The 25812-nt window shown below is 55.2% G+C and overlaps 1 protein-coding gene across 4 annotated transcripts in view; it reads left to right on the top strand.

The window, feature by feature from the left end:
• Nucleotides 1-24449, top strand: part of ARHGEF10L (Rho guanine nucleotide exchange factor 10 like) — a 146528-nt gene extending 122079 nt beyond the window's left edge. For all 4 annotated transcript variants that reach the window (XM_081223481.1, XM_081223479.1, XM_081223480.1 and 1 more), the window contains 3 exons: nucleotides 14632-14806; nucleotides 21972-22094; nucleotides 23367-24449. In XM_081223481.1, coding sequence (XP_081079607.1) covers nucleotides 14632-14806; nucleotides 21972-22094; nucleotides 23367-23905 — 837 coding nt within the window. In that variant the 3' untranslated portion in view covers nucleotides 23906-24449. The remainder of the gene's footprint in view (nucleotides 1-14631; nucleotides 14807-21971; nucleotides 22095-23366) is intronic.
• Nucleotides 24450-25812: the final 1363 nt, after the last annotated feature.

Below are 25812 nucleotides of genomic sequence, written 5' to 3'. Positions count from 1 at the left end.
TCCTGTCAGCCGAAGTGTGGTCGCATGGCTCTGGCCCAAGTGTACAGACATTGAGTGTTCATCCAGGGATTGTGTCAACTCTAAGGTCCTTTCCCTTGCTTCTCCCACCCCCCAGGAAGTAATAATAACCAACATGTGTTGAGTGTAGTGCGGACCAGGCATGAGGTTAAGTGCTGTACATGTATTAGCTCATTTAATCCTCAAACCACCCTGTGAAATGGCTACTATTATTATTTCACTTTACAGATGAGGAAATAAGAGTCCCAGAGAGGTTAAGTGACTTGCCCAAAGTCACACAGCCAGAAGGAGGCAGAGTTGGGATCTGAACTCAGGCCTCCGACTGAGTTCTGAACTGAGGCATCTTAACCCCCGTGTTGGCTGCCAGGGTGGGCAGAGGCTCGGTCTCCTTTGAGCTGCATTGTCCCCCTGCAGTTTCTGTCCTGTCCTGTGTAACTCTTGGGCAGTGTTACTGTTTAAGTGCCTGCTTTTCCCACCAACATATCTTCTGGGCTAAGGATTGCACCCTGTTCATTTCCCCATGTCCGTCTGGCTCACATCGCTCACGTAGCAGGGACTCTAAGTAAATAGTAAATAGTCGCGGTGGACAGACGGAAGGTGGTGTCCTGCTTTGCAGGCCTTTTGTGCAGGGGGTCGAGGGGGGTGGGCACAAGTGAGACCTGCTCTTAGCTCTTCAGGAGCTCGGAGTCCAGTATGAGGAGCAGACCCAGGACGGTCAGTGCCAGCCAAGTGGGAGGAAAGCTGTGGGGCACGGCGTGGGGGCAGGCCCAGGCCTGGTGGGAACCCAGGGGAGGCGCGAGGGGTTCTAGACACGGGGAGGAGGGACAGGACAGGGGAGGTTTTCGGAGGTCAGGATCCCTGAGCTGGGCGGGGCAGGTGAGTCAGCTGTGATGCTGAACGGGGAGAGGAGGCGGGGAGGATGCCCTGAGCAGAGACAGCACTGAGGGCCAGGCCCGAGCAGAGCCAGCCCCGTGCCGTGTGGGATGGGGTTGGGCGGCTCCCCCGGGAGGAGTCTCTGAGCTGCCGTCTCCATCAGGCCCACTTGGCCTCTGCCGGCAGCCCCTGGCCTTGCTGAGCCCGTCCTGCGGAGCCGGGGCCGCAGTCTGTCTCTGGGCTCGATGCTTGCCCACCAACTGCTTATTCAGCTCCTTGATCCCAGCAGGGGCAGCAGCGAGGCCTGTTAAATAATAATGTAGCTCACCAGGCCCTGTGTCAACACCGCATCCTCCATGTTCATTATCTGGATCGCCACCTTCAAAGTCTAATCCAGTTGTCTGGAGTTCATTTTAACTGATCGCTGGAGGGGAAGTCGGCTGTGGGATGACTGTTGCATCTTAATTAAAAAAAAAAATGAATTAGCGACAGGCCGACAGGAGGCCTTTGGCTTGTGGGGTGCACTCTGCCGAGTCGGCCTGGTCAGGACACCGGGGCAAGGCTGCTCCCCAGCACAGCGTGTGCTGGGATCTCCGTTACCCCGGCTTAGGGGAGGGGGGCAGTAGTGAGAGGGAGGGGTGCTGGAGAAGGGGCTGGGCTGTGAGTGTGCTTTATGCGATTGGATCCTCGCGTCGCTGCAGGGGTCAGCTGGGCCCGTTGTGCAGATGGGGATGCCAACTAGAAAGCAGGCCCTTGACCTGTGGTCTGTGACCTCTGCTCCCCAGCCACGCTGGCCCCTCTATTGGCCTCTGAACATGCCAGGCTTCTTCCCACCACTAGGCCTTTGCCTCTGCTGTCCCCCTGCCTGGAGCAGGACCACTGTGCCCACAGCATGTCCCTCGGGCGGCTGCTTCTCATCCCCCAGTCTCAGCTCAGCTGCCACGTCCTCAGTGGGGCCTGCCCTGGTGGCTCCATCATAGTCACCTCCACCCCCAGTCAGGGTCTTGACACGTCAGTGGCTTTATTGTCATCAGAGTGTTGGTCACTGTCTGAAATTGTCTCCAGGACTGTTGTCCCTCTGCACTCACCCAGCCATAAACAGATGAAAACGGGGCCTGGTCTGTTTTGTTCACCAGCGCATCCCAGGGCCGGGCGCTGCACCAGCTTCTCAGCCAGTGCTAGTGGGAGCGTGCAGGGACCCCCTCCTCTGTTGGGTGGGTTGAGAGTGGGGCTGGCTGCTGCCTTACGTGTTTGAAAATCTGGGCAGGAGGAGGTTTGGGGCTCTGGTGCCAGATGGAGAAGTGCCTTGGAGGAAGCAGGCCAGGAGGCTACACCAGAAAAGAGGTGGGAAGGAATTTGGGGAAAGGGCTGGTCAGAGGGTCTTGAGGCTGGGAGGGGTGGGTCCTGCTCGATAGCAGCCACCACCGCTGGGCAGAGGGACTCGGCAGGTGGGACAGATGCGGGTAGGACAGCTGTGTCACACAAGGGCCCAGGTCCCACCTCTGACTTGCCCCTGCGCCAGCCTTGAGGCGTTTCCAAGGCAGCCCCCTTTCTTCCCAGAACCTCCTGGGTGTGATTGCAGAAGTACAGGCCTGGGGCCAAGGCTCCCCCAGCCCTGCCTGGAAAATGCCGGCACACAGGGCAAGATACGTCTGGTTTGGGCCGTGGGCCTGGCTCCCACTCCACAGGACTGTTGTGAGGGTTAATCGGGGCAGCTGTTTCTCATTGGGCCCCGGCGCCCCACCCTGGAGAAGCCTGTCTGGCCCCTCATCCATGTGCACTGGGTCACAGCACCGGCACTGGGCCCTTCTCCTCCACAGCACTTGCCATGATGATCAGATTCGCCAGATCGAGGCCCTGTAGGGCAGGACCGTGCCTGGTGGGCTCCCACCACATTCCTGGTGCCAAGACCAGGCTGATGTATAGTGGGTGCTCAGTGAAAGGTTGTGGAGAGAGAAGCAGTTTCCATCAGGGAAGTGGGCTCCGTCTGTGGTGGATCTAAGTGTGCAAGGAGCATGTGGCCAGGGCGGGCAGAAGAGCTGACCAGCTCCAGAGCTCGGTGCTGAGCACGGAAGGTGCTTCCCCAAGTGCGTGCTGTCAATAGTCCCGCCTTGTAGGGGTTCCAGCATCGTCTGCCCCGACTGCTCTGCTCCCTGCCCCCACCCCGGCGCCTGAGTGCTGGCTTCTGATACCGGAACTCATGGTTTTTTGTTTTTTTTTTTGCGGTACGCGGGCCTCTCACTGTTGTGGCCTCTCCCGTCGCGAAGCACAGGCTCCGGACGCGCAGGCTCAGTGGCCACGGCTCATGGGCCCAGCCGCTCCGTGGCACGTGGGTTCCTCCCGGACCGGGGCACGAACCCGCGTCCCCTGCATTGGCAGGCGGACTCTCAACCACTGCGCCACCAGGGAAGCCTGGAACTCATGCTTTTTGTCATTAAGCACGCCAGAGAAGAAACTTCTCTGGTTTCCTGGACACCATCAGACCCCAGATTTCCCCCTGCCCGTCCCAAGCACACCCGCCCTCCCCAGCCTTAATCTTCACGTTTAGTGCCCAAACTTAGTTTGCATGTATTAGCTGTTGTAAATCTATCATAACAGTGTGATGTGGCATGAATAATGCATCACCGGGCTGTATTAGTTTTCTGTCTCCTATCTTATTTATGACACGAAACAGGTGGGAATTTGCAAAAGCGAAATCCAGGCGCAGGGATTCTTGGGTAATGGTATGCAAATTGGTGTGAGTGTGGAAAGATGCACCAAGTCCTCGGGTGTCCAGGGAGCCTCCAAGGCCCAGAGCCCTGGTGTTCAGGTCACCCAAGCTTGTGGATCAGGAGTCATGATACTCCATGGGGTCATCTCAGTTCAGCAGTTTTCTCTGAATTTTTTTCAGTGTGTGTGTCATTGTTATTGTTGTCATCCTGTTTTTCTTTCTTGAATTAAATGTTGGCAGGTGAAACTCGAGAACTCGATTTTCTAAAGGTTGTGGAGACTTCCCAGGAGGAAAGTAACAAGTTCCAGGGGAGTGCAAGTGTTTTCTAGTAGCCTGAAGAAATGAGGTTAGATGTTCAGAAAGTCTTCCTTTCAGGAAGCTTATGAAGGATAGAATGTGGGGGGTGGATTTGGGGATCCCGTGGGGCTCCCTTCCTGGGGGCGCACCGATGGGTCAGAAGTGGTCCAGGGCCATGGTTGCCGCCTCTGCTCTGGGGTCTGGGGGTTGTGGAGACATATCTCAAAGGACGTCCTGTGGGACTTGGGTGGCTAAGGGGCTGGGCTCCAGGCTTCCTCTCTTCTCACCAAGAAGAGCTCAGGGCTTTCTTGTCTCTGACGTTTGGTTTCCCCCCGTCCTGGAAGATTTGGGTTGATGAAAGGATTTCACAGTTAAAGAAAAAATTGTTTGAAGCCGTTGGCTCAGGGAACAGGTTCTGTGAAACCATGGAGGAGAAAAGGGAGATGGTAGAGGGAAGGCAGATGGGAGGGGACGTCCCGTTGGAGAGAGAACAGACTGGGACTGGAGATGGGGCGGGGCAGACGATGGCGCTGGGGGTGAGGTGTGGGGAGTGGGCGGTCCTCTGTCTTCTGAGCCACTGTCCCCCAGCATCTCTGGCTGTCAGTCTGTCCTGCCCTCCACCATGGTTACTCTCCCCTCTGAGCCCTGCTGCAGGATTAGGGATGGGGACACCATAGGAGCAGTTGTCCAATCCCCTGGGGTTTGGCAAAGACACAGAGAGCCACGGACGGACCCACGGAATGCCAGGCCTTGGGCTGGGCCTTAATACAGTGGAGGCTGGGAGCGCCGGCGGGAGGGGTCACACCAGGAGAGGTTTAGGCCAGTGCCCCGTGCTTAGGGTGCACGCGGTGGTTATGTCATGGCCTTTGGAAGCCTGGCCACTGGGCTGGGGGAGGGTCTGCCCGGTGGGAACCTCGAGACGCATTGCCGGCTGCCCCTGCTGTGGTCTGAGCAGACTCGGCTGATGGTCAGTGTGGACTCAGGAGCCAGGTTGGTTGGTTTCGACCCCCAGCTCCACCACCTATTGCCTCAGTTTCCCCACCTATAAAATGGGGATCATTACAGAACCTACCTCAGGACTAAGCAGCGTGATGTACGTAAAACTCCCAGGGCTCTCTGCCTGGTGAGGAGTCAGCACGGCGGGCCGGTGTCAGCCACTGTTTTATGGTGACTACAGGACCTGCTCAGGATCACAGGGACCACCCCCCCCAGGAGGTGGTGGAGCCCAGATCTCAGGATGCTTGTGACTCCAGTGCCTGTGCTCACGAGCACATGTGCATGTGAGTGCACATGGGTGCATGTACATGAGAGAGAGGGAAATAGGTTGAGTATATTAATGTCATATAGGTCCTTGTCTGTGATCTGAGAGTGCTGACGGCACCCTGTTGGGACCTGAGGGCCTGGGTCAAGCCTGGAACCAATCCCCCCTCTCCGTTATCCCCTGGCCGCATCCCCAGCTCCCACCCCCTCTGGACAGTCCCCCTGATCTCTCACATGGCTGCCACAGCTCCCCAGCGCCTTGGGTGTGGATCTGCGCCTGGTCCGAGAGGCGGCCCTCTGCAGAGCCTTTCACTCGTACCCTGAGCGGGACGGCAGAGAAGACGCCTTGGCCGAGCCTGCTCACCTCTGCTGCTGAGCCCAAGGGGAATCTGGAGTCCAGGCCGTCACGAGGCAGGAGGCCCCCCTCTGGTTAAGCAGGGGCCACAGGTGCTGAGCAGATGCCGTGTGAAGGGGTGGGGGCCATGGAGGGCTGGGTGGGTGCCTGGAATTGCACCACGCAGGCTCGCTCGGGCAGGGCCGGCAGGTGTAATGCCGTCTGCCCCTTGGAGCTGGAAAGCAATGCTGAGCCACCACGGGAGTTCTTTCCAGAACAAAGCTCCCTCACACCTGACCCTGCTTCAGCCTGACCACCCAGGCTGCCTCTTCCCTGGCTCTTCCAGCCGCCAGCTCGGGGGTCGCACTGGCTGGGGCTCCAGTAGCGGCCCCCACCCCCATGGACCTGCCGCTCTGGTGTGGGTGTGGTGAGGGCGTCACGGGGCTGACAGAGACCCCCACTCATGAGTTAATGCTTATCGAGACTCACCCAGAGGCTGGTCCAAGCTCTTTGAGAGTAGCGACCTGTATAACCTTCACAACAGTTTAATGCCGGTGGTCACCTCATTATCCACCCTGTGAAAGTTGAGGAAACCGAAGCAGGAAGTGGTGGAACTGGGACCCAGACCCTGATGGTCTGGTCCTGAGCCCATGACCTCAGTACCTCTCGGAAGCAGGAGGCAGGTGACAAGATGACCTCAGGCCACAGCGATGTCACACCGAAGGTGAGCCAGGCAGCCGAGCTCAGCCCCACTACTTCCAGGACAGGCCACCCCCCTTCTGAGTCTCAATTTCCTCATCTGACCAGAGGCTCCGCAGTCCCACCAAATCTCGGGGCTGGCGGGGGCTCCCAGAGTTGAGCTAAGCTGCGGTGAGCGCAGCCCAGATACACACAGGTGCCGAGCTACACGTCCCCAGCTCTCCTGCTTGGTCTTCACTGGGGTCCCTGTGGTGCTGGAAAGGGACAGGCACCAGGCAGACCCCGGTGCAGCCCGGCACCTGCTAGTCCAGAGCAAGGCTGGAGCAGACCCACAGCCAGGGTGCTCGGTGGCCCCAGGTGGCCTGCAGTCCGGCTCCCTCTCAGGTGTCTGCACTGCATCTGCTGGCTTGTATAATTGAAGAAAACAAAAGGAAATTAAATAGGACTAATGAGGAGACTATCCATAGCCCACACTTTGAGATGTTTTTTAGCCAGATACACAGGTGGATGTCAACTTGGTTGAGTTTTTTTTGGTTGGTTGGTTTATTTTCTTTTCCACTGTAGTTTATTACGGGATATTGAAGTTTTGTTTTTAAAGACAAAACGTTGGTGTGGCCACAGCAGGACAACCATCCCTGCAGTGGCGCTTTCTGTGGGCCTTGCTCTGGGTGTGGTGGGTGGTAAGGAGGGTCTGTGCCCACCTCCTTATGTGCCTAGTGATAAAGAAGCCTCAATGCAGGAATTTTTAACTTGGCGGTGGGGGCAAGAGTGGTTTACAGACTCTTTTGAGATGTTGGCAAAAACTATTGATCATCTTTCTAGAAAAATGCACCAAACACAGCAAATTTTGCACAATCAATTCCAAAATGGGTTGTTGACGACAGGTTTGGGACCGACTATCACTCTTAGGGCAGAGACGTCGTCCTTCCCTTTGTCCCTTCTAGGTTCCCGGGGTGGCCCTGAGCCAGGAGAGCCCAGCACCCAATGAAGTCTCTTGCTAGACAAGAAGGGCCTCGCCCCCACTTTACAGATGAGTGAACTGAGACCCAGAGGTGTTAACTGACTTGCTGGTAAGAGGTAGAGGTGGATGCCACATCTTAAGCCTCCCCACTGGCACACCATCCCCTGGCCTTGACCAGGTCCGATTCTGAAGGCAGAGTGTTAAGCTTTGGACGGAGCCCCACAAAGGTGTCTGTCCATGGCTGAGAGGTCAGATGTAGGCTTTGGAGTCCCATTAGGGTGACCGACTGTCCCGTTTAGCCCAGACAAGGAGTTGGACTTCCAGTGCTACAACTGGGGTCTCTCTGGGCAAACTGGGACGAGTGGGTCACTCTAAGCTGGAATCCTGGCTTTCCCCCCATTTTCCAAGCAGTGACTTTGTGAACAGCACTCAGCCTCTCAATTTGTTTTCTCAGCTGTAAAATGTTGGTAAGAATAAGATAGATAAGGGAAGGGAGTTGTGTCCTAATTGTCTTTAAAAGACTGCCTCTGCCTGCCCAGTGCAGCGGCTTGGAGCATGACCTCTGGGTCTCAATCCTCAGCCTGTCCCCTGGCTGGCGGAGTGACCCCACGCCGCTTTCTCGAAGCTTCGGCATCCTGCCTGTTAGGTGAGGATGGAAGGGTGGTGTCCTCATCCCAGGTTGCAGGGGTACTAAGCAGAGCCAGAGCTGGCAAGGTGCTGGTGAGTGCTCCGTGGGTGGTCTCTGGGGCCATGACCGGGCCTCCCAGGCCAGCTGGTTGTGGTGACCGAGCAGCGAGTAGGAGGCAAGAGCCCCTTCACGCCCACACCCTGCTGGGGAGCTTGGCAGGAAGGTGTCGGGGGCTAGCGTGGAGCTTGGAGTCCACAGGTCAGGCCCACACCCCAACTCTGCCCCTGTCTGGCGGGTCACCTGGGCTCATCGTGTCCCGTTCTGGGCTCTTTCCCTCTTCTTTCGTGAAGGCCTCTGGGAAGATGAAATACCAGACATGGCATGGCTGGCACACAGTAGGTGCCCAGCGAGCCTGGCACACAGTAGGTGCCCAGAGAGCAGTAGCCTTCTGCCATTTCCTTGGCAGCCCCTGGCCCCCGAAGGCCCCAGCGTCCCTTCCCAGCTCCTGGCGATATCGCAGCTCTAATGACTTTGAGTGCTGAGCTGCTCACGCCAGGAATTTATGGAAACCAGGCCCAGAAGCATCACCTGGAGGCACATAAATACTGTAAGACTGAGGCTGGGCTGTGTCAGCACTACTTGGGATGGGATTACTCACCTGAGACCCTCTGAGCAGACGTCTGCCACAGGGCTGCCGTGAGGCTGCTGGGAGAGGGCGAAGGGGACGGGGCTCCGGGGCGGCTGCAGGACGCTGGCTTGTCCCTGCTCGCCTGACCCGCTCCTGCCCACAGCCGCATGCGTGGGGCGCTCACGGTGTGCTGGCCCCGTCCCATGAACCGCCCAGCACCCCGTAAGGCAGGTTCTCCTTGTATCTCCGTTGGCAGATGAGAGGGGAGACCGAGTGACCCTGCCAGAGATGAGCTGGGAGCCGGGAGTCAGGCCCGGGCCCTCCCCTCCAGCGACCAATCTTTTTTTTTTTGAAAAATAACTTTACTCCCCTGACTCCCAACTTTTTAATTTAAAAGGAGGTTGAAAGAATAGTACAATGAATGCACAAATTGTCTTCACCTAGTAAACCAACTGTTAACATTTTACCATAATTTTCTTCCCCTATTATATACATATACACACACACCTTTTGGGGCTAACTCACTTAAAAGCTAGTTGCAGACATCATTGCCCTTCATACATAAATACTTCAGCTGGGCTCCCTTATATAACCTCAGTAGCAGTATCGTGCCCATCAATCTACCGACCATAGGCCCGTTTTCCCAGTTGTCTTCAAAATATAGCTACTCCCCATCGCCACCTCCGGCATCCAGCTGGGAACACATGTTGCATTTGGTTGTCATGTTTCTTTTGTCTCCTTTTAATCTAGAATAATTCCTCTCCTTTTTTTTTTTTTTTTTTTTTGGCCTCCATGATAGTGACTTTTTTGAGGGGTCCAAGCCAGTGTCTTCTCATAGGTCCCACCAGCTGGAATTGCCCCATTGTTTCCTCCTGATGAGATTGGAGTATTTAGCCAGATTTGGTGTAGGAAGCCGTGCCTTCCTATCGAATCCCTGGGGAGGCGGGAAATGCAGGCTGGTCCCATCCTGCATCACTTGGTTAAGGTGGGATCTGCCAGGTCTCCCCATCATAAAGTTACCAGTTTCCCTTTGTAATTACTTCGGGGGATTCTTGGAAGATGGGAGACTATCCTGTTCCTCAGTGAATTTTCACTACAAACTTTATTTAAAGAGGAGTTTCCTCCCCTCACTTAACCCTCCTCCTTTATTACTACTGCAAATTCAAAGAGTATTTTTAAAATCCAGTGTGCTATCATCCAGGACCATTGTTATTACTTTTGATGCTCAAATTGTCTCAGATTTGCACACCAGGAGCCCCTTTGTGCCGGGTCCTGGGTCCTGTGGACACTTCCTCATCATTCTTTGAGCACTTGCTTGCTTGTCTGCCTCTAGAGAAGCCCTAGGCTCATCTGGTACTTCCCCTGCTCTAATCAGCCATTTCTCCAGGATTCCCTTTCACGGGGAATGGTGTTTAGAAACCAAGAAGTGGTGTGCTCACTGCTGCCGGGGTGTCATTGCTTCCAGACCCTTTCAGTGGACAGAGCCAGGAGAAAAATCTCAAGTTCATACTGATACCTCTAATTCAGGTCCAAGGTCATAGAGCTCTACCCTAACTTCTCACTCTACACTTGACTCTTCTGTTTACCCTGGTTCCCAATAATAACATCAGCGTACTTCAGTCACACTGTGTAGTTTCAGGATCACTGTGCCTGTTCCATCACCACCACCAAGCTTACTAAGTAAAGTTCAGGATTTTTTTTTTTTTTTGCGGTACGCGGGCCTCTCATTGTTGTGGCCTCTCCCGTTGTGGAGCACAGGCTCTGGACGCGCAGGCTCAGCGGCCATGGCTCACGGGCCCAGCCGCTCCGCGGCATGTGGGATCCTCCCGGACCGGGGCACACACCCGTGTCCCCTGCATCGGCAGGCGGACTCTCAACCACTGCGCCACCAGGGAAGCCCTGACTTCTCTTTTAATTAGATTCTGACGGCAGCACGCCGGGCTGACTGGCTGCAGACTCAGCTGCAGCTTTCCGTGGGCCCAGGTCTCTGGGTTATAGTGCGGTTTAGCTTTTTCGGAGGCAGGAAATGCTTCTGACCTTCCTCTGGGAGCCAGGCAGGAGTCTCGCTGCATGGGTATGAGCATGCACACACCTTCCTGTTGGTATCTGTGTGTTTGTGCATTCATGTGCAAGTACGTGCGTGCCAGTTTTTGGAAAAGTCTGCAGACGAAGCACGTTGGGTGCCCCTTCCATCCCGCTGCCCCATCCGTTCAGCCATCTGCTCGTCGACGGCGGGCGTTGCGGGACTGTGGATCCGGCCGCAGGGTCTCATCTGTGATGGGGGTTGGTGGTTCCTCGGCTGGACTCTCCCAGCAAGGGCCCCCTCGGGGGGGGTGTCCTGTTGTAACCATGGGCTCGGCCTGGGTCTGAGCCTTTCAGAAAGCTGAATGCAGGCTGGTGCAGGAAGATAACCACCCCTTACCCCCGACAGCGGTTTCTTTCCTTGAAGGAGAGCTCCTCTCCGGAAAGGAGCTGCCGGCCAGCACTGCCAGGGCAGTGGACAGTAGACTGCGGAGCAAAAGGCCAGAGACTTGGACGTTCCCCCCCTTGCCCTGTGCTGCACGGACTGAGCCCGGGTTTGTGGAGGCTGTGAGGGGGCCAGGCCTCTCCCCACATCCCAGGGCTGCCTGGCTGAGCCTCCAGCGCCCGGGCCTTCACTGGGGCACCGTAGGGGAGCCAAGGAAGGAGCAACAGAGACACCCCCCCAGGAGGCCCTAGTCTGAGCCCCCAGTCTGAGGGAGGAAATCTCTCCCTGCCCTCTGAGTGTGCCCGGCCTGATACGCGACCCCCTCCTCCCCACTGGAGCGCCCACTTTGATGGAGATGAGGCACTCCTGCCCCAGAGGGAGCTGCAGCTTCTGCTCGAGGGGCCCCCCATCAGGGGTGAGCTGCGCGCTGGGACCCTGCCTCCCAAGAGCAGCCCGGAGCCCTTCCTCTGGGACCCTGCACCTTCCTGTCCCCCCAGCCCGTCCGTCAGGCCACCCCACCTGGGCCACAGAGCTCAGCCTGCAGGGACTGGCTCAGAAAAAGCCATTTCATCAGCCGTCTCACAGCCTTGCCCTCCGTGGGACCCCGTGTTCTTTTTTTTTTTTAAATTTATTTATTTTTGGCTGCATTGGGTCTTTGTTGCTGTGCGCGGGTTTTCTCCAGTTGTGACGAGCGGGGGCTACTCTTCCTTGCGGTGTGCGGGCTTCTCACTGCGGTGGCTTCTCTTGTTGTGGAGCACGGGCTCTAGGCGCACGGGCTTCAGTAGTTGCAGCATGTGGGCTCAGTAGTTGTGGCGCACGGGCTTAGTGGCTCCGCGACACGTGGGATCTTCCCAGACCAAGGCTTGAACCCGTGTCCCCTGCATTGGTAGGCGGGTTCTTAACCACTGCGCCACCAGGGAAGCCTGGGCCCCGTGTTCTGATCGGGAGTGAGCACTGAGTTCATTGGCTTGGCTCCCCCTTGGCTCCCCATGGAGACCCCCCTGCCCCAGCTTCTTTATCTCGGTGGGAAACCTCCAGTGATTTGAACTGGGATGGAGTTGGGGCTGAGCCGGGGCTGGAGTGACAGTGGCAAAAGAAACCGAGTCCTCTTATTGCCACTTCTCACTGGCTAAGCCCACGCGAGGCCCAGAATTCCAGCCCGCTGCCGCACAGCCCTCGAACTGAACTTCCTTCAAAGGTAAACCTGAACTTGTCACTTACCAGGCTCAGCCCCCTCCCGCACTTGAATACAATCTAAACTCTTCACTGTGGACTTCAGGGCCGCCGGGTGTGATCTGGCCCCTGACCGCCTCTCCCACCTCTGTCTTGCCACCGTGCTCCCCAACACTGACCACCTTTCTGTCTCTCAAACACGGCCAGTTCATTCCTGCCCCAGGGCTCTTGCATTTGCTGTACCCTTTGCCTGACATGCTCTCCCCTCCCCCATCCCCCATCCCAGATCCGATTCCTTCACATTTTTATTGTCTCTGACAAATACTACCTCCTAGAGAGACTTTCTCTGGTCACCCAATCTCAATGGCACCCAGTATTTTTCCCAGTATTTTTACTATTGGGAGTCATCTTTATTTGTTTTAACTGTGTGGGCCCCTTGTTTATCTTGTTCATCACTATATTCCCAGCACCTAGACCCACGCCAGGAATATCATAGGGGCTCAAGAACATCTGTTGGATGGATGAGGCCGTATTAGGAACTGGATTTGTGCTAAGCTCTCCCTCACCCAGGAGTCCCTATAACTCTCATGACAGCCTCCACCTACAAATGGGGAGACTGAGGCCCAGACCTGGGAAGTTATTGAGGAAAAATGAGGTTTAACAGCAGGCCTGATTCCACACTGATGTTCTGGCCAACACCTCCTCCTGTCCTGGGCTTTCACGCAAGATCTGCTCTTTATAGAAAAAAAAAAAAGGAAAATCAGACAACTGGAAAGGAGGAAAATCAGCAGGTACGGCCCTGGAAGAATCCTCAGTGCGCAGGTTTCACCTCTCCTGCCCCTTCCCCTCCCCCAGTGTTGAATGTGGCCTTTTGCTTTTGTTCCTTTTTGCAATGACTGCTATAACATTCACATTCTTCTACATTCATCACACAGTCTCTGTAAACATGACGTTGAACAGATGTAGGACAGTCCACCGGGTGGATGCACCAGAGTTACCTGACTGTCTCTAGTGCTTGGGCCTCTATCTAGCCTGGTGCGCTGGGGTGGTCAATGTTTAAGTAACAACTCAATGTCGTGTCTGGAATTCAAGCATCCATCCATTTGCTCTTTGACCAGATTTCACTGTACGCTGGGCCCTATGCTGAACAGGGAGGGTGTTGACGGGCCTGAGGCTCAGTGTCTGTCCTTGGAGTTCATGGACCGGTGTGGGAGGCAGCCAAGCAGGGCCAGAGTGGAGTAGATGTCGTCAGGCTGGAATGTGGCAGGCAGAGGAAGTGGCCGGTGCAAGGGTGGCTGGAGTGGGCTTCATGGTTGAAGATGGTGAAAAGCTTTTCCCAGGAGGGCAGTGGGTGGTACACGTTGCAGACAGGCCATCTTGAGGGCAGAGGCGTGGCCGCATAGTGCATCCTGAGCATCCTCCAGGCCTGGGCTCTGGTTGGCCTGGAGCATAGGGAGCCTGCCAGGAAAGGTGGGAGTTGGGGCAGAGCTGAGGCCTGGAAAGCCCAGCTAAGGAACTTAGACTTTCTCCTGCAGTAGATGGGAAGCCTGATGTTTATCTCCTCTCTTTGTAAGAGTTTTTTTTTTTTTTTTTCCTTAAATTAATTAATTAATTTATTTTTGGCTGTGTTGGGTCTCTGTTGCTGCACACGGGCTTTCTCTAGTTGCGGTGAGCGGGGGCCACTCTTCGTTGCTGTGTGCGGGCTTCTCATCGTGGTGGCTTCTCTTGTTGTGGAGCACGGGCTCTAGGCGCGCAGGCGTTAGTAGTTGTGGCTCATGGGCTCTAGAGCGCAGGCTCAGTAGTTGTGGCGCATGGGCTTAGTTGCTACGTGCCATGTGGGATCTTCCAGGACCAGGGCTCAAACCCGTGTCCCCTGCATTGGCAGGCGGATTCTTAACCACTGTGTCACCAGGGAAGCCCTTTTTTATTAAAGATCAAAATTTTATTTAAAACTGTAAAAAAAAGTCAAGTAGCACGTAATGGTTTACCTGGAAAGGCCCTTCCTACTCCCCGTCTCCAGTCCTGCTTCCTGGAAGAAAATACTTTCACCTGTTCTGTTTTTAATCCACCGGGCACTTTTCTTGTGACTCAATTGCTCCACTGCTTCTGGATTTATCAGTTTGGGGACATTATGTCTCGCCTCCCTGCAGTGAAGACGAGGGTTTGGCTCACGCCACCCACCTGCCTTCCCCGATAGTTCTGTTCTGTTGGTGCCTTCAGACCTTTAGATAATATACGTAAGCTCTCACTTCCTCTTCCGTAGGCTTGCAGCTCTGTCTTTCCCTTGCATCGGCGTCATGGTAGAGCCTGGTGTGTGCTTGTCTTCCCTCGCTCCACGTTCGGTGCTGTCACGTGGGTAGCTCGAGATGGGCCATGTTAGAAGTATTTACACCAATGGAATCAGACACAACACACCAGGATTCCCCCCGCCAGTTGTTAAAATGTTTACCGACACAGCACTGCCGGGCTCCTGAGGTTTCTCCCCTCTGACTTGGGTTCAGGCAGAGGCCAGGTTAGCTTGGCTCCCAGAGGCTTGGCTGGCTGGCCCCGCCCAGCACTGACAGCCCTCCCTCTGTGCCGCAGCAAAGCTTCGAGGCACACCAGGACGCCGCCGCGAGTGTGACACACATGGTGAAGGCGGGAAGCGGCGTCTGGATGGCCTTCTCCTCCGGCTCCTCCATCCGCCTCTTTCACACGGAGACGCTGGAGCATCTGCAGGAGATCAACATCGCCACCAGGACCACCTTCCTGCTTCCAGGTGAGGCTGCTGCTGGGCCGTGCCCTGCTGTCCTGGGGCTGTGAAGGGAGGGAGGGAGCAGACATCCGGGAAGCAGCTTCCACGGCCAGGCCAGCCCATCTCATTAACCCTTGAGGCAGCCTTTGGTCAGTCTTGAAAACTGGGCCTCCCAGAGGGGAAGCAGTGGGCTCAGGATTTGAACCCAGGCCTGTCCTTCCAAAGCCCTTCTGGCTGTCACCACAGCACAGCAGGCGGGGGCTCGTGGGAAGTCAGGCTCTGAGCTCAGGGGACTCCCCCAAATCAGGCGGCCACTAAAAAGCCACGCTGGGCAGGAAGCCAGGCTCATCTATATCTGCCACTCCTCAGGTTGACCAAAACCCCATTTCTGCCTCAAATCGCCTTCAGAATAAGGCAAAGGGAAAGAGAGACAGTCAACTAAGGGTCTCTTTCCTTAGAGATTTTTAAAGAAAGGCAATTGTCCCCCTTAGTTTGCCATCAGGTTTGGGGCAAGGGGAGGGTGAAGACCTTGGACATCATCCCCTTGGGGCCCGTGCTTCCTCCTGCGGAGCTGTTTGTGAGACCCGAGGAGAGGATTAAGATCTGAGCTCACCTAGCACCCCCGCTGCCACCCAGCATCTGCCGAGGCCTCTGTAGAATCGGCTCCAGGCATCTCCCCTACTGTCTGCTGCCCCAGTCGCTGCCCAGATCCCTGTGGGCTGTGCTGGGAGCCAGGGCAGACATGTGCTCAGGGTCCATCCCTACCCCCAGCGGGCTTTAGAGCAGCCCTCAGGGCTGGCAGGCCTTGGCCTGCCTTGCCCTGACCCAGGGCTGGTCTGGGAGGGTGTGGGGACTGTTCTGTTCAAGCTCAGCCGACTGGGCTGGATGCAGCAGCTGGGGGCGCCGAAGGGCCCCAGGGCCAGGGAAACAGAGAGGCGTGGCAGGCTGAACCTGGAGCTGATTGTGAGAGGGGCTTGGCAGATGGGCCTTGGCAGAGGCTGGAAGCGGCCCGGGGGTGGGGTGGGGGGGCAGGGTTGGTTACTAAAAACAAGATGAACAACAACAGTGATAGTACCTAGTAGCTGCCAACCTGCCAGGAGCCCTACAGTGAGCTAGGTCCCAAGGGCTTTATGTACAGGATCTCACTGTCCCCATTTTACAGATGCAGAAACTGAGGTTTGTTCAGCAGGGTAAAGTGGCCAGAGGCAGGACGGGGAGTCACATGAGGTCGGACTCAGTTCAGAGTTCCACTGGGCGTAACAGGGGAAGAGATGTTTTCAGAGGTGGCCAGAGTCCTGGCTTGGCCACTGTTGGGTCTTAGCAGGTCTCTTTGCTTCCTGGAGCCTCTGGTCCCTGTGTGGGATGGAAAGTGGTTCCTGGCTCAGGATAAATGGCGTCAGGCATGGGAAAACGCCTTGCCTAGGTCTGGGGCATCCACGAGGAGAATAAACGGCTTCCTAACCTGCTCCTGGGGTCTGGGGTAGGGGCTTGGGGGACCTATGTTATGTTCCTATGTTCCTCGCTCCCTCCCTTCCTTTTTTTAAGCTTTAGCTTCATTGTCTTTCATAGTATTTATATATGAGGTAAATCTATTTTAATTACAGTACAAGTTTCTCAGTATCACAGAAATATTTCCACATTTATGCTGATAGCTAAATTATTTCAAGCTAGTGGAACAATGGAAGAAATAGATAATCTTATGGGCCTTTCGCATCTTCTCAGTCTATCTGTGGGGATGGTGGAAAGTAGAGAAAGAATCAAGTTTATCAAGCGGTCAGAGGCAGGCTTTGTGGACAGACCCGCTGCAGGCGGAAAACCAGCAGGTTCCCGCTGCACAACTCCGACCCCACTGTGGTTTTAAAATGCATTTTTCACGTCCACTGTCTTGACTTGTTCTTTGCAGTTACCCTTAAAGAAGAAAGGACATTCGCTTTCATGAGCAGGTAAACGGAGGCCCAGGAGGTTAAATATTAAATAACTGGCCTCAGGTCACTCCACTGAGGGCCCAGAGCCAAGACCCGAATCACAGCTCTCTCACAGACTAACTGGGCGGCCTCCCCCTTCCCGGGCCTCCGTTTCCCCATCTGTACAGCGAGGGTCGGAGCTCATAGGGCAGACCAGAGCCCGGAGTTAGACAGGCCCTGCTGGGATCCTGGCTCTGCCGCCTTCCAGCTCTGTGACCGGAGCAAGTGGGGTGCCTCTCCCACCTTCCGTCCCTGCCTCTCAGGGCAGGTGTGGGCCTTACCTGAGGTGGTGAGGACAGCGCCCCATGGTCCCCGGCTCCAGTGCATGATGGTGTCATCCACCATCGTTATCTTCATGGCAGTCCCTGCCGCTCACGGCACTGGTCCCCTTCGGCCGTGCATCACCCCCCAACCCTCCAGTTAGGGCCGCTCCCACCACATCGGCACAGACAGAAGCCACCTGTCCGCTTGACCGACCTCCCGGAGCTGGGCCCTGGACACGTCAGAGTGGAGGCTGAGCTTCCTGCGTTCAGGGCTTCCCGAAGGTCCCGAGGAGTTACTGTCCTGGGCCGCCTTCCCCCAGGCCTGACCTTTCCTAACACTGGGGAGCCCGGGCCCCTGCTGGCCGGGACACTGCAAGCCCAAGAGGAGCCAGCCCTGGGTGGAGGGGGGCATCAAATCCACCCTACACTGTGCCCTGGCAGAAGAACAGAGCAGGATTCTTAAATTCTTTATTAGAGATATTTTTAAAAGGCTTTTAAGTATTTTTTCTTCCCCCATACCACCAAATGAAATAATTGTGTAATTACTAATAAATTTGTTCCTCCTCTAAGTGCGGATTTTTTTTAAGGGCATGTTAAAAATTCATCACGCTTCCTTTCCCCGACCCCTTTCCTCCACTCGCATCCCCAACTGGTATTAATGCATTTTTGAACCTAAACTCCCTCCTCCTCTTAACTAGACACGTCATTAATAAAATGTTCTCTGAGAGCCTGAGCTTTTTAATGTTGTATATCTCCAGATAGATGGCTTGGGTGAGTTGAACACTGCTGCATTAAGTCTCTGTGATAAAATATTTATCCACCATTAGACTTTCTTTTTTTCCTTTCGTACTGTTTGTGAAGTGCCTTGCTCTTTTCCTCGAGGCAGAGTGGGAGGAGGAAGGGCCTCGGAATGAGGTCTGCAGATGAAGTCATTTCTCCATTCCGGCATCTCTTTTGGTTTCTCGCTGCCTTCCTTTCATGTGCCAGGTTTCTGCTGTCCAGTGGGGGCCGAGGGGAGGCAGGGGCATCAGGAAATGGTCTCCTGCTGGTCCTAAGGCCCCAGGGGCCCTGGAAAAGGAGGAGAGGCATGTGAGATGAAACATTTGCCACTGCTCCCTCTCTTGGCTTTTATTATTTTTGTGGGTTTCTGGCTCTGATGGAGCTGATCTCAAGAGACTAGGTCCTTTTAATAATCACAAATATTGTCCTAATAGCCTCCATTTTTTGATTATATATTATGGGCCAAGAGCTGTGCTCAACTGTGTGTATATATTATACTGTGTGTATATATATATATATTTATATACATACTCTCTATGTATATATACATATATAATACTGCTTATAATCATAAAATCGAGCAGGGGACATTTGTGATACTCATTGAACACTGAGAGACAGTGGCTTGTTGATTCACGCAGCTGGTAAGTGATAGCAACACCTGTGTCCTTTACTCACTTCTCTGCTTTCATGCATTCATTCTCTCATTCACTCATTTACTCACAGGTCCTTTTTAAAAATATTTATTGAGGTACAGTTGATTTACAATATACGTTCCCGGTGTACAACATAGTGATTCACAATTTTTAAAGGTTATACCCCATTTATAGTTGTTATGACATATTGGCTATATTCCGTGTGTTGTACAATATATCCTTGTAGCACATTTATTTTATATCTGGTAGTTAGTACCTTCTAATCCCCTTCCTCTGTCCTGCCCCACCCCCGGTCCCTCTCCCTACTGGAAACCACTAGTTTGTTCTCTAGATCTGAACTCACAGGTCCTTTTTGAGTGTCTACCATGAACCAGGGTATTCGGCCAGGAGCTGGGGAATCAACTTTGAGACACAGATAAGCTGCTGCCCTCAGGAGGCTTACATTTGGGAAGGCAAACAGTAAATGAGCAAAGGGAGAAATAGAGGAATTACAGACCTTGAGCAGAGCCAAGAAGAGAAGACAGGTGGTGACGTGAGAGGGCTCACAGCCCGAGCCTCCTGCACTTTCTGATTTCACGAGGGCTGGGAGCACCCAGGTTGGACTGTCCTCTGAGGCTGTCCTAGCAGTTGGGAGCCTACACTCTCTGAACTGATGAGGATGTGGGGAAGAGTCCCCGCTCCCCCAAACCCAGATACGGTTTGTGAAATAGCCCCTGACAAACTGGCTTTTTTCCCACTGTGGTTTCCATTTCCACGTTGAATCAACTTTATGAATAAGACTCGCTGAGTTTGCATCATGTCGCCAGGTTCATATATCCCGCTGCCTGCTGAGAGCTCCACTTGGGTATCTAATGTGCATTTCAGACGACATCCAGTATTGAACTTGGACTCCTACCCCAAGCCTGCTCCTCCTTGGTCTCGGTCCACAGCACTGCTCTGCACCCAGCTGCTTGAGACAAAAAACTCCGAGCTGTCCTTGATTCCTCTCCCCTCCCCCCTCCCCTTCAGTCTGTCAGCAGGTCTGTCTCTAACCTGTTGGTTTCTCACCATCTCCCTGCCACCACCGTGTCTTGGATGCCACCATCCCTGCCTTGCTGGTCTCCTTGCTCCCGCCATCACCCCAGTCCTCCGTCTCATTGCAGCTAAAATGCTCCTCTAAAATCCGGGCGCATCACTCCCCTGCTTAGACCTGCCAACTCCTCCTCATCACGCTCGGAATGAACAGTCAAAGCCCTATAGCCCTGGCCCATCCACTCTTCTGACCCTCCCCCCATCGTCTCGCAGAGCCCTCATCCCCAAGCTGCACTGGCTCAGTCCTCCACAGACTGCGAGCTCATCTCATTACAGGGCCTTTGCACGTGCCGCCTCCAGGGCTTTTGCTTGGGTCTTGGTGTGGCTGGCGCCTCCTTGTCATTGGATGCAGCCTCCCCATCCCCCCAGGAAGCAGAGTAAGGCACAAAACCCCGGCATCCTCCCACCCACTCTCTGCCTCACTGCCCCGTTTCACTCCTCTGCCTAGTAGTTATATTCCTTGTTTCTGTTTTCTTTTCCTCTTTCCCCTCCCAGGGCTGCATCAGTACGGTAACTACCATTTAAATTAAAATGAAAAGAAATTACAAACTCAGCCCCTTGGTCCCACTAGCCACATTTCAAGTGTCAGTAGCCATATGTGGCTAATGGTTACCGAACTGGACCGTGTGGTAGAGAACCTTTTCATTATTGTAGAAAGTTCTAGAATGTTTGCTCCTTAGGAGCAGAACTTTGTGTGTGTGGTTCCCCCTGTGCCTCCAGCACCGAGTGCAGCGTCCTGCACACAGTAGGTCCTGGGGATGTGCTGGGGTGCCGAGTGAATGGGTGGGTGATGGTATCGACCAGGTGTTAGGAAATGCTGTGTGAACCCCAAGATAGTAACCTTCCTTCTGGGGTGACCATGGAGCCACACCATTCTGCTCTGAGACTCTGCTCTGCAGAGGAAGCCCGTACACCTACAGGTATGGAACTCACGTAATTTGCTCGAGAGTAGAGAGGCCGTGAAAGCATCAGGTTGTACGAAGCGGCAGACCTGAGCTCTTCTCCTCCACACTCCCCACCCCGCACTCATCAGCTGGGTGACCTCTTTGGACCTTAATATCCTTGTCTGGAAAATGGGCACAGCATCTGGGTCTTGCATACCTCTCAGCTGTTGCAAGGCTTATGTCAGGCTAGGGCAGGTATACAAAGTGCTTTGGAAACTGCAAAGCAGTATTTCTCAAAGTGTGGTCCCTGGCCCAGCAGCATCGGTATCATCTGGAAACTTGCTGGAAATGCAGTTTGGGGGCTCACCTCTGGGGTTGGCCCCTCAGTTATCAGCCCTCCTGGTGGTGCTGATGCATGCCCAGCTTGAGAACCCCCTGTTCTAAGCATCACTCCACGTCATGGCATGACTTTGAATTTGAGGAGAGAATAATCTTGTCCTTGGGCAGAAGAATTCAGGCCAGAAGTGAGACGGTCCTTTGGAGGGGCAGGAGTGGGCCCCCAGCCCCTCCCTCATGCCCATTCCCGTTGACCGGAATTGTTAGCAATGGAACAGCAGCGAGGATGGCAGACGGCCCCTACCTGTGAGTGCCATGTACCAGCCACTGGATTATGTGATTTACAATCATTGGCACATTTACTCCTCAGGACAAGGCTTTGAAATATCATCATTGTCACCTTTTGCAAGTGAGGGAACCATGCCACAGACAGGTTTTGTTTCTGGCCTCGGGACATGGAGCCAGGAAGTAGCAGAGCCGGGGTTTGAACCCAGCGCCTGGCCCCGCAGCCGTGCTCGCATCCACCATGCTGTGCAGCCCACACTGTGCTTCCTCCCTGTGAAGAGCAGAGGGATCTGCCTTCCCTGCTATCGCTGTTCTCACTAAAAGGAAGAGACAGCCCCGGGGATAGCTGGATAAGAACTAATCTGGACTGGCATCAGAAACATGCTAGTTCCTGGCGCTGAGTGCCTGTTTCACTCTTGGGCCCAGGGACTGCAGGGTACACTGCCCTCGCCAGAGGAAGGGCTAATGTGGGCAAAATGTTAAGCCCGGGCTGGAAACCAACTTACCTGGACCCCTCCCCATGCATCCTGTCTGCACCATCTGCTTCACCCTCAAACGCCCACTTTCCCAGGCCTCCCTTCACTCCCCAGCCGGCCAGTTGTGTCCCTGGCACGGGTGGCCCTTAGCGCACACCTTGTGCCAGATAAGCCAGCCATGCTCACATGGACCAGTACCATGGCCTTCCTTCATAACATCCCCAAGGCAGCCCCGCTTCACATAGGAGGAAACTGAGTCTGCGTCGGGGGAGCACTCAGCTGGGGGACCCAGGGGCCAGACCCCAGCCAGGTTAGCCTCCCAAGCCCCATATCTTAATCACAACCCTGTCCAGCTTCTTGCTTATCTCAGGAGAGGAGCCCAGACTGTGCCATTTTCTCACCTGCATTGGCTCCCATCCACTGCCCCCCGCCCCCAAGAGAATGTACTACTCATGCTGGCTTCTCCCTCTGCAGGCCAGAAGCACCTGTGTGTCACCAGCCTCCTCATCTGCCAGGGTCTGCTCTGGGTGGGCACTGACCAGGGTGTCATCGTCCTGCTGCCTGTGCCTCGGCTGGAAGGCATCCCTAAGATCACAGGTGAGACTCTGGGAGCCAGTCCTGCAGGGCCCGGGGAGTCAGCTGCCTATGGCCAGGGAAGGGTGGATCTTGTGCCCAGATGTTTGCGCTCTCTTCTGATACGGGGGTGGGGGTCCATTCTCTAACATCCTCTGTCATCGCAGGTGGCACTGTGGCTCAGTGGAATTAAATCACCTTGACGTTGCAGTCTCCTTCTGAGTCTTCTTTCTGAGTCTCAATTACCTAATCTAGCAATGGGCACAGTAGGCATATTGGCCGGATGGTTTGGGGATTGGCTGAGACACCTGACTAATGGTAGAGGACCTTCTGGGCCCCTTCTGCCCCCTCCCCACAGCAGCTTCAAAGTGTCCAGGCTCCAGTGGTAGAAATAACTGAGGGCTCCTGGGGCTGGGGCTCCATGTGCAGCTGTGTTTGCATGGATTAGAGGGAGGGCTCCCCTGACAGTGGCACTGGGGTCCAGGATCAGGGAAGACCCCAGAGCTCTGGGCCCCTCTCTGCCTCTGCCCTGAGGGTGATGACAAAGTGGCCTCTTTCAGCTGCTGCCGGAGGGCAGGGCTGAGTGCAGTGGGAGGGAGAAGTCCTGAGGGAGACCAGCCCCAGGTGGATCTCAAACCTCTCTGCCAAAGAAGACTCTCTTCCTAAATTGTAAGATTTCCCATTTTCATGATTTTATCACATAGGTCAATTTGTTCATCCCAGGCTTGGTCCTGGGGTTGCAGGGATGCATTGGGCAGAGACCCTGCCCCCAAATGCTGAGAGTCTGGTAGGGGCAGCTTGTAGCCAGGGTAGCAGGTGCTATAAGGGCAGGTGTCCTGGAATCTGCATTGCATAGAGACAGGAGTGATGATTTCTTCATGGCTGAAGGCAAGAAGGGTGCCCTGTGGAGGGGCTGAGCTGGGCTTCAAGGCTGAGCTGTAGAGTTAGGTGGATGGGAAAGGCTCTCTAGGCAGAGGCAATGGCTTGGGCAAAAGCACAGAGATGTGAGGATGGCTCAGGCAGGGAGCTGCAGGTGCTTTCATACCGAGGTTCCCCATGTGGTTTATAAAGTCACTTGTGTTCCCCTGCTCCAGTTCTCCAAAAAAAGTAGCCCTGGAGCATGAAGAGCCCTCCCCCAGACCCATGGCCTTCTGGGAAGATAACAACGTAGACTGCAGTAACCAAACAAACAAACAAACAAACAAACAAAAAAAACCCCAGAAATTCTCCAAGAGACCTGTTGGGTCGTTAAAACTCTGGGCCTTTGGGCCCCTTCTCTCTGCCCTCTTCCTGCAGGGAAAGGCATGGTCTCGCTCAACGGTCACTGTGGGCCTGTGGCCTTTTTGGCCGTGGCCACCAGCATCTTGGCCCCCGATATCCTGCGGAGTGACCAGGAGGAGGCCGAGGGGCCGCAAGCCGAGGAGGACAAGCCGGACAGTCAGGCTCATGAGCCAGCACCCGTGCCTGCGAGCCACGTGGGCCGAGAGCTGACCCGCAAGAAGGGCATCCTTTTGCAGTACCGCCTGCGCTCCACTGCCCACCTCCCGGGCCCGCTGCTCTCTGTGCGGGAGCCGGAGCCCATGGACGGCTCAGCCCTGGAGCACAGTGAGGAGGACGGCTCCATCTATGAGATGGCTGATGACCCCGACATCTGGGTGCGCAGCCGGCCCTGTGCCCGTGACGCCCACCGCAAGGAGATCTGCTCGGTGGCCATCATCTCTGGAGGGCAGGGCTACCGCAACTTTGGCAGCGCCCCGGGCAGCAGCGGGAAACCAGCCCTCTGTGGGGAGACAGACAGCGCCCTCCTCATCTGGCAGGTGCCCTTGACGCTATAGCCCCCACCCAGGCCACGCAGCTGCAGACCTGGCCACAGCCAAGCCAGTCTCTCGGCCTGCTGTGGACCCTCCCAGCGGTCCAGGGTCCCCAGGGAGCACTGGGTGGCAACGCCTTCCAGGGACGTGCATGGCGCCATGCGGACGGGCCTGGAACTCTGGTAACTACCTGAGCGGGGCAGAGGAAAACCTCTTCCTTTTTAAGAAAAAAAAAAAAATTCAGAGTGTTTAGGGGAGTGGTTTGGGTTTGGGGAGAGGGAGGACACCTCTGGAGAAGATGGCCTTCTTTTTAAAAGCAAAAAACACAAAACCTCACAATTGCCTGGCAAGCCCAGTGCCTCTTGTCCAGGCCCGAGCGGGGCTCAGGGGCGGCCACGCACCCTTCCTGGAAGGGTGCGTGTGTGTGAGTGTATGAGAGTGTGTGGGCTGGTGTGTGAATATATATAAATACGTATATATGGTGTATATTATATGTGTATAAAGTCTGTACATATTGGAGCTCTGGGAGATGCTGGAATAAAAGGCAAGAATAACGTCAGTACTTGGATTGAGGGTTGTTGTTTTGTTTTGTTGTTTCGAGATGTGATGGGGGAAGAGACAGAGCAGCTGTCGCTGGATAGGGTTTGTTCTGGAACCAGCAGGAAGGATCCAGGCCAGGCACCGCGAGGCCCTAGAACTGTGCTGTCCGGTGCAGTCGCCGTTGGTCACATGTAGCTGTTTAATTTTTTAATGAATTAAAAGGAAATAAAATCACAGATTCAACTGTTCAGTCCCATTAGCCACATTTCTAGTGTGGCTCAAGATGCCCAGGTGGTGAGTGCCAACCGCATCGGACAGCACAGGTACGACTGTTTCCATCACCCCAGAAAGTTCTCTTCTGCTCAGGGAGGGGCTCTTGGGAGTTTCTTTTCTGAAAGTTTTTGGAAGAGAAGGCTGGGCCCCAGCTCTGGAATGGTGTGGAGGCACAGGCCTTGGCATCCATCTGGCAAACCTGGGAGGAGAAGAAACTGAAGGGCTTCACTGTGTGGAGGGTGAGGGTCTGGGGCTGTTGCTGTGGGCAACAGAGCCACGAGGGAGGGGGCTGAGGTCCCTGGGTCTGAGGGAGGATGGCGTGAGTTCCAGGGGCTGGGAGCAGAGCCTAGGCTGTGGGGTGGGATTGGCAGGTGGGGACCTGGCTCAATCTCCATCCTTAAGTTTCTAGAGCTGCCTATAGAAAAAAACACCAAAACCCAAACCCACCACCCAGAAGGGAAGTGTTCCCTCCGTCTTCCCACCCATCCGTCCACCCCTCTGTCATCTGTCGGCGTGTCTGTTCGCCCACCACCCACCCACCCACCAGTCCTCCCTTCCACATGTAACGGCGGCCGCGCTGGGATACAGGGAGGAGGGAAGCCGAGGCGGGAGGCAAACCTCGAAATGAGACCCGGCCTCACGGCTTGATGCGATTCCATGGGAAGCTCCGCGAACCCAGGGGAAGAGCCGCCAAGGAGGGGACATTTCAGCCGTGTCCCGACTACCTGATGGGATCTCGTGCACTGGAGGAGTCACTTCCTTGTCCACTCCTTTCACACGCCCCTTGAGCCCTGCTGTACTCAGGCACCATGCTGGTTGCTGGGGCCACGGAGGTGAGCAAGGCCATGGCCATCCCTGTCCCTTGTCCTCAGGAAGTACATGCTTAGCGGGTAGGGCAGGCATGAGCCAGTGGGCGAGGGCTGGGGGAGGTCAAGGGTGCTGCAGGGAAAGGGAAAGGCCTTGTGGAGGGAAAAGCCTGTGCACAGGTTGGCTTATTCCTGGGGTGGGGGGGTGCGGGTGAGTGTTCCAGCATGGTTGCCCAGGAGGAGGAGGGGGAACCTGTGTCTGGAGGAACCCTGGCCCTGGACACTGACCAACTACATCCACTCCAGATGAAC

The sequence above is a fragment of the Mesoplodon bidens genome, assembly GCF_964165515.1.
Source record: "Mesoplodon bidens genome assembly, chromosome: 2".
Lineage (NCBI taxonomy): Eukaryota > Metazoa > Chordata > Mammalia > Artiodactyla > Ziphiidae > Mesoplodon > Mesoplodon bidens.
The sequence above is the reverse complement of the archived record's forward strand: the minus strand, read 5'-3'. Positions and strand labels throughout refer to the sequence as shown.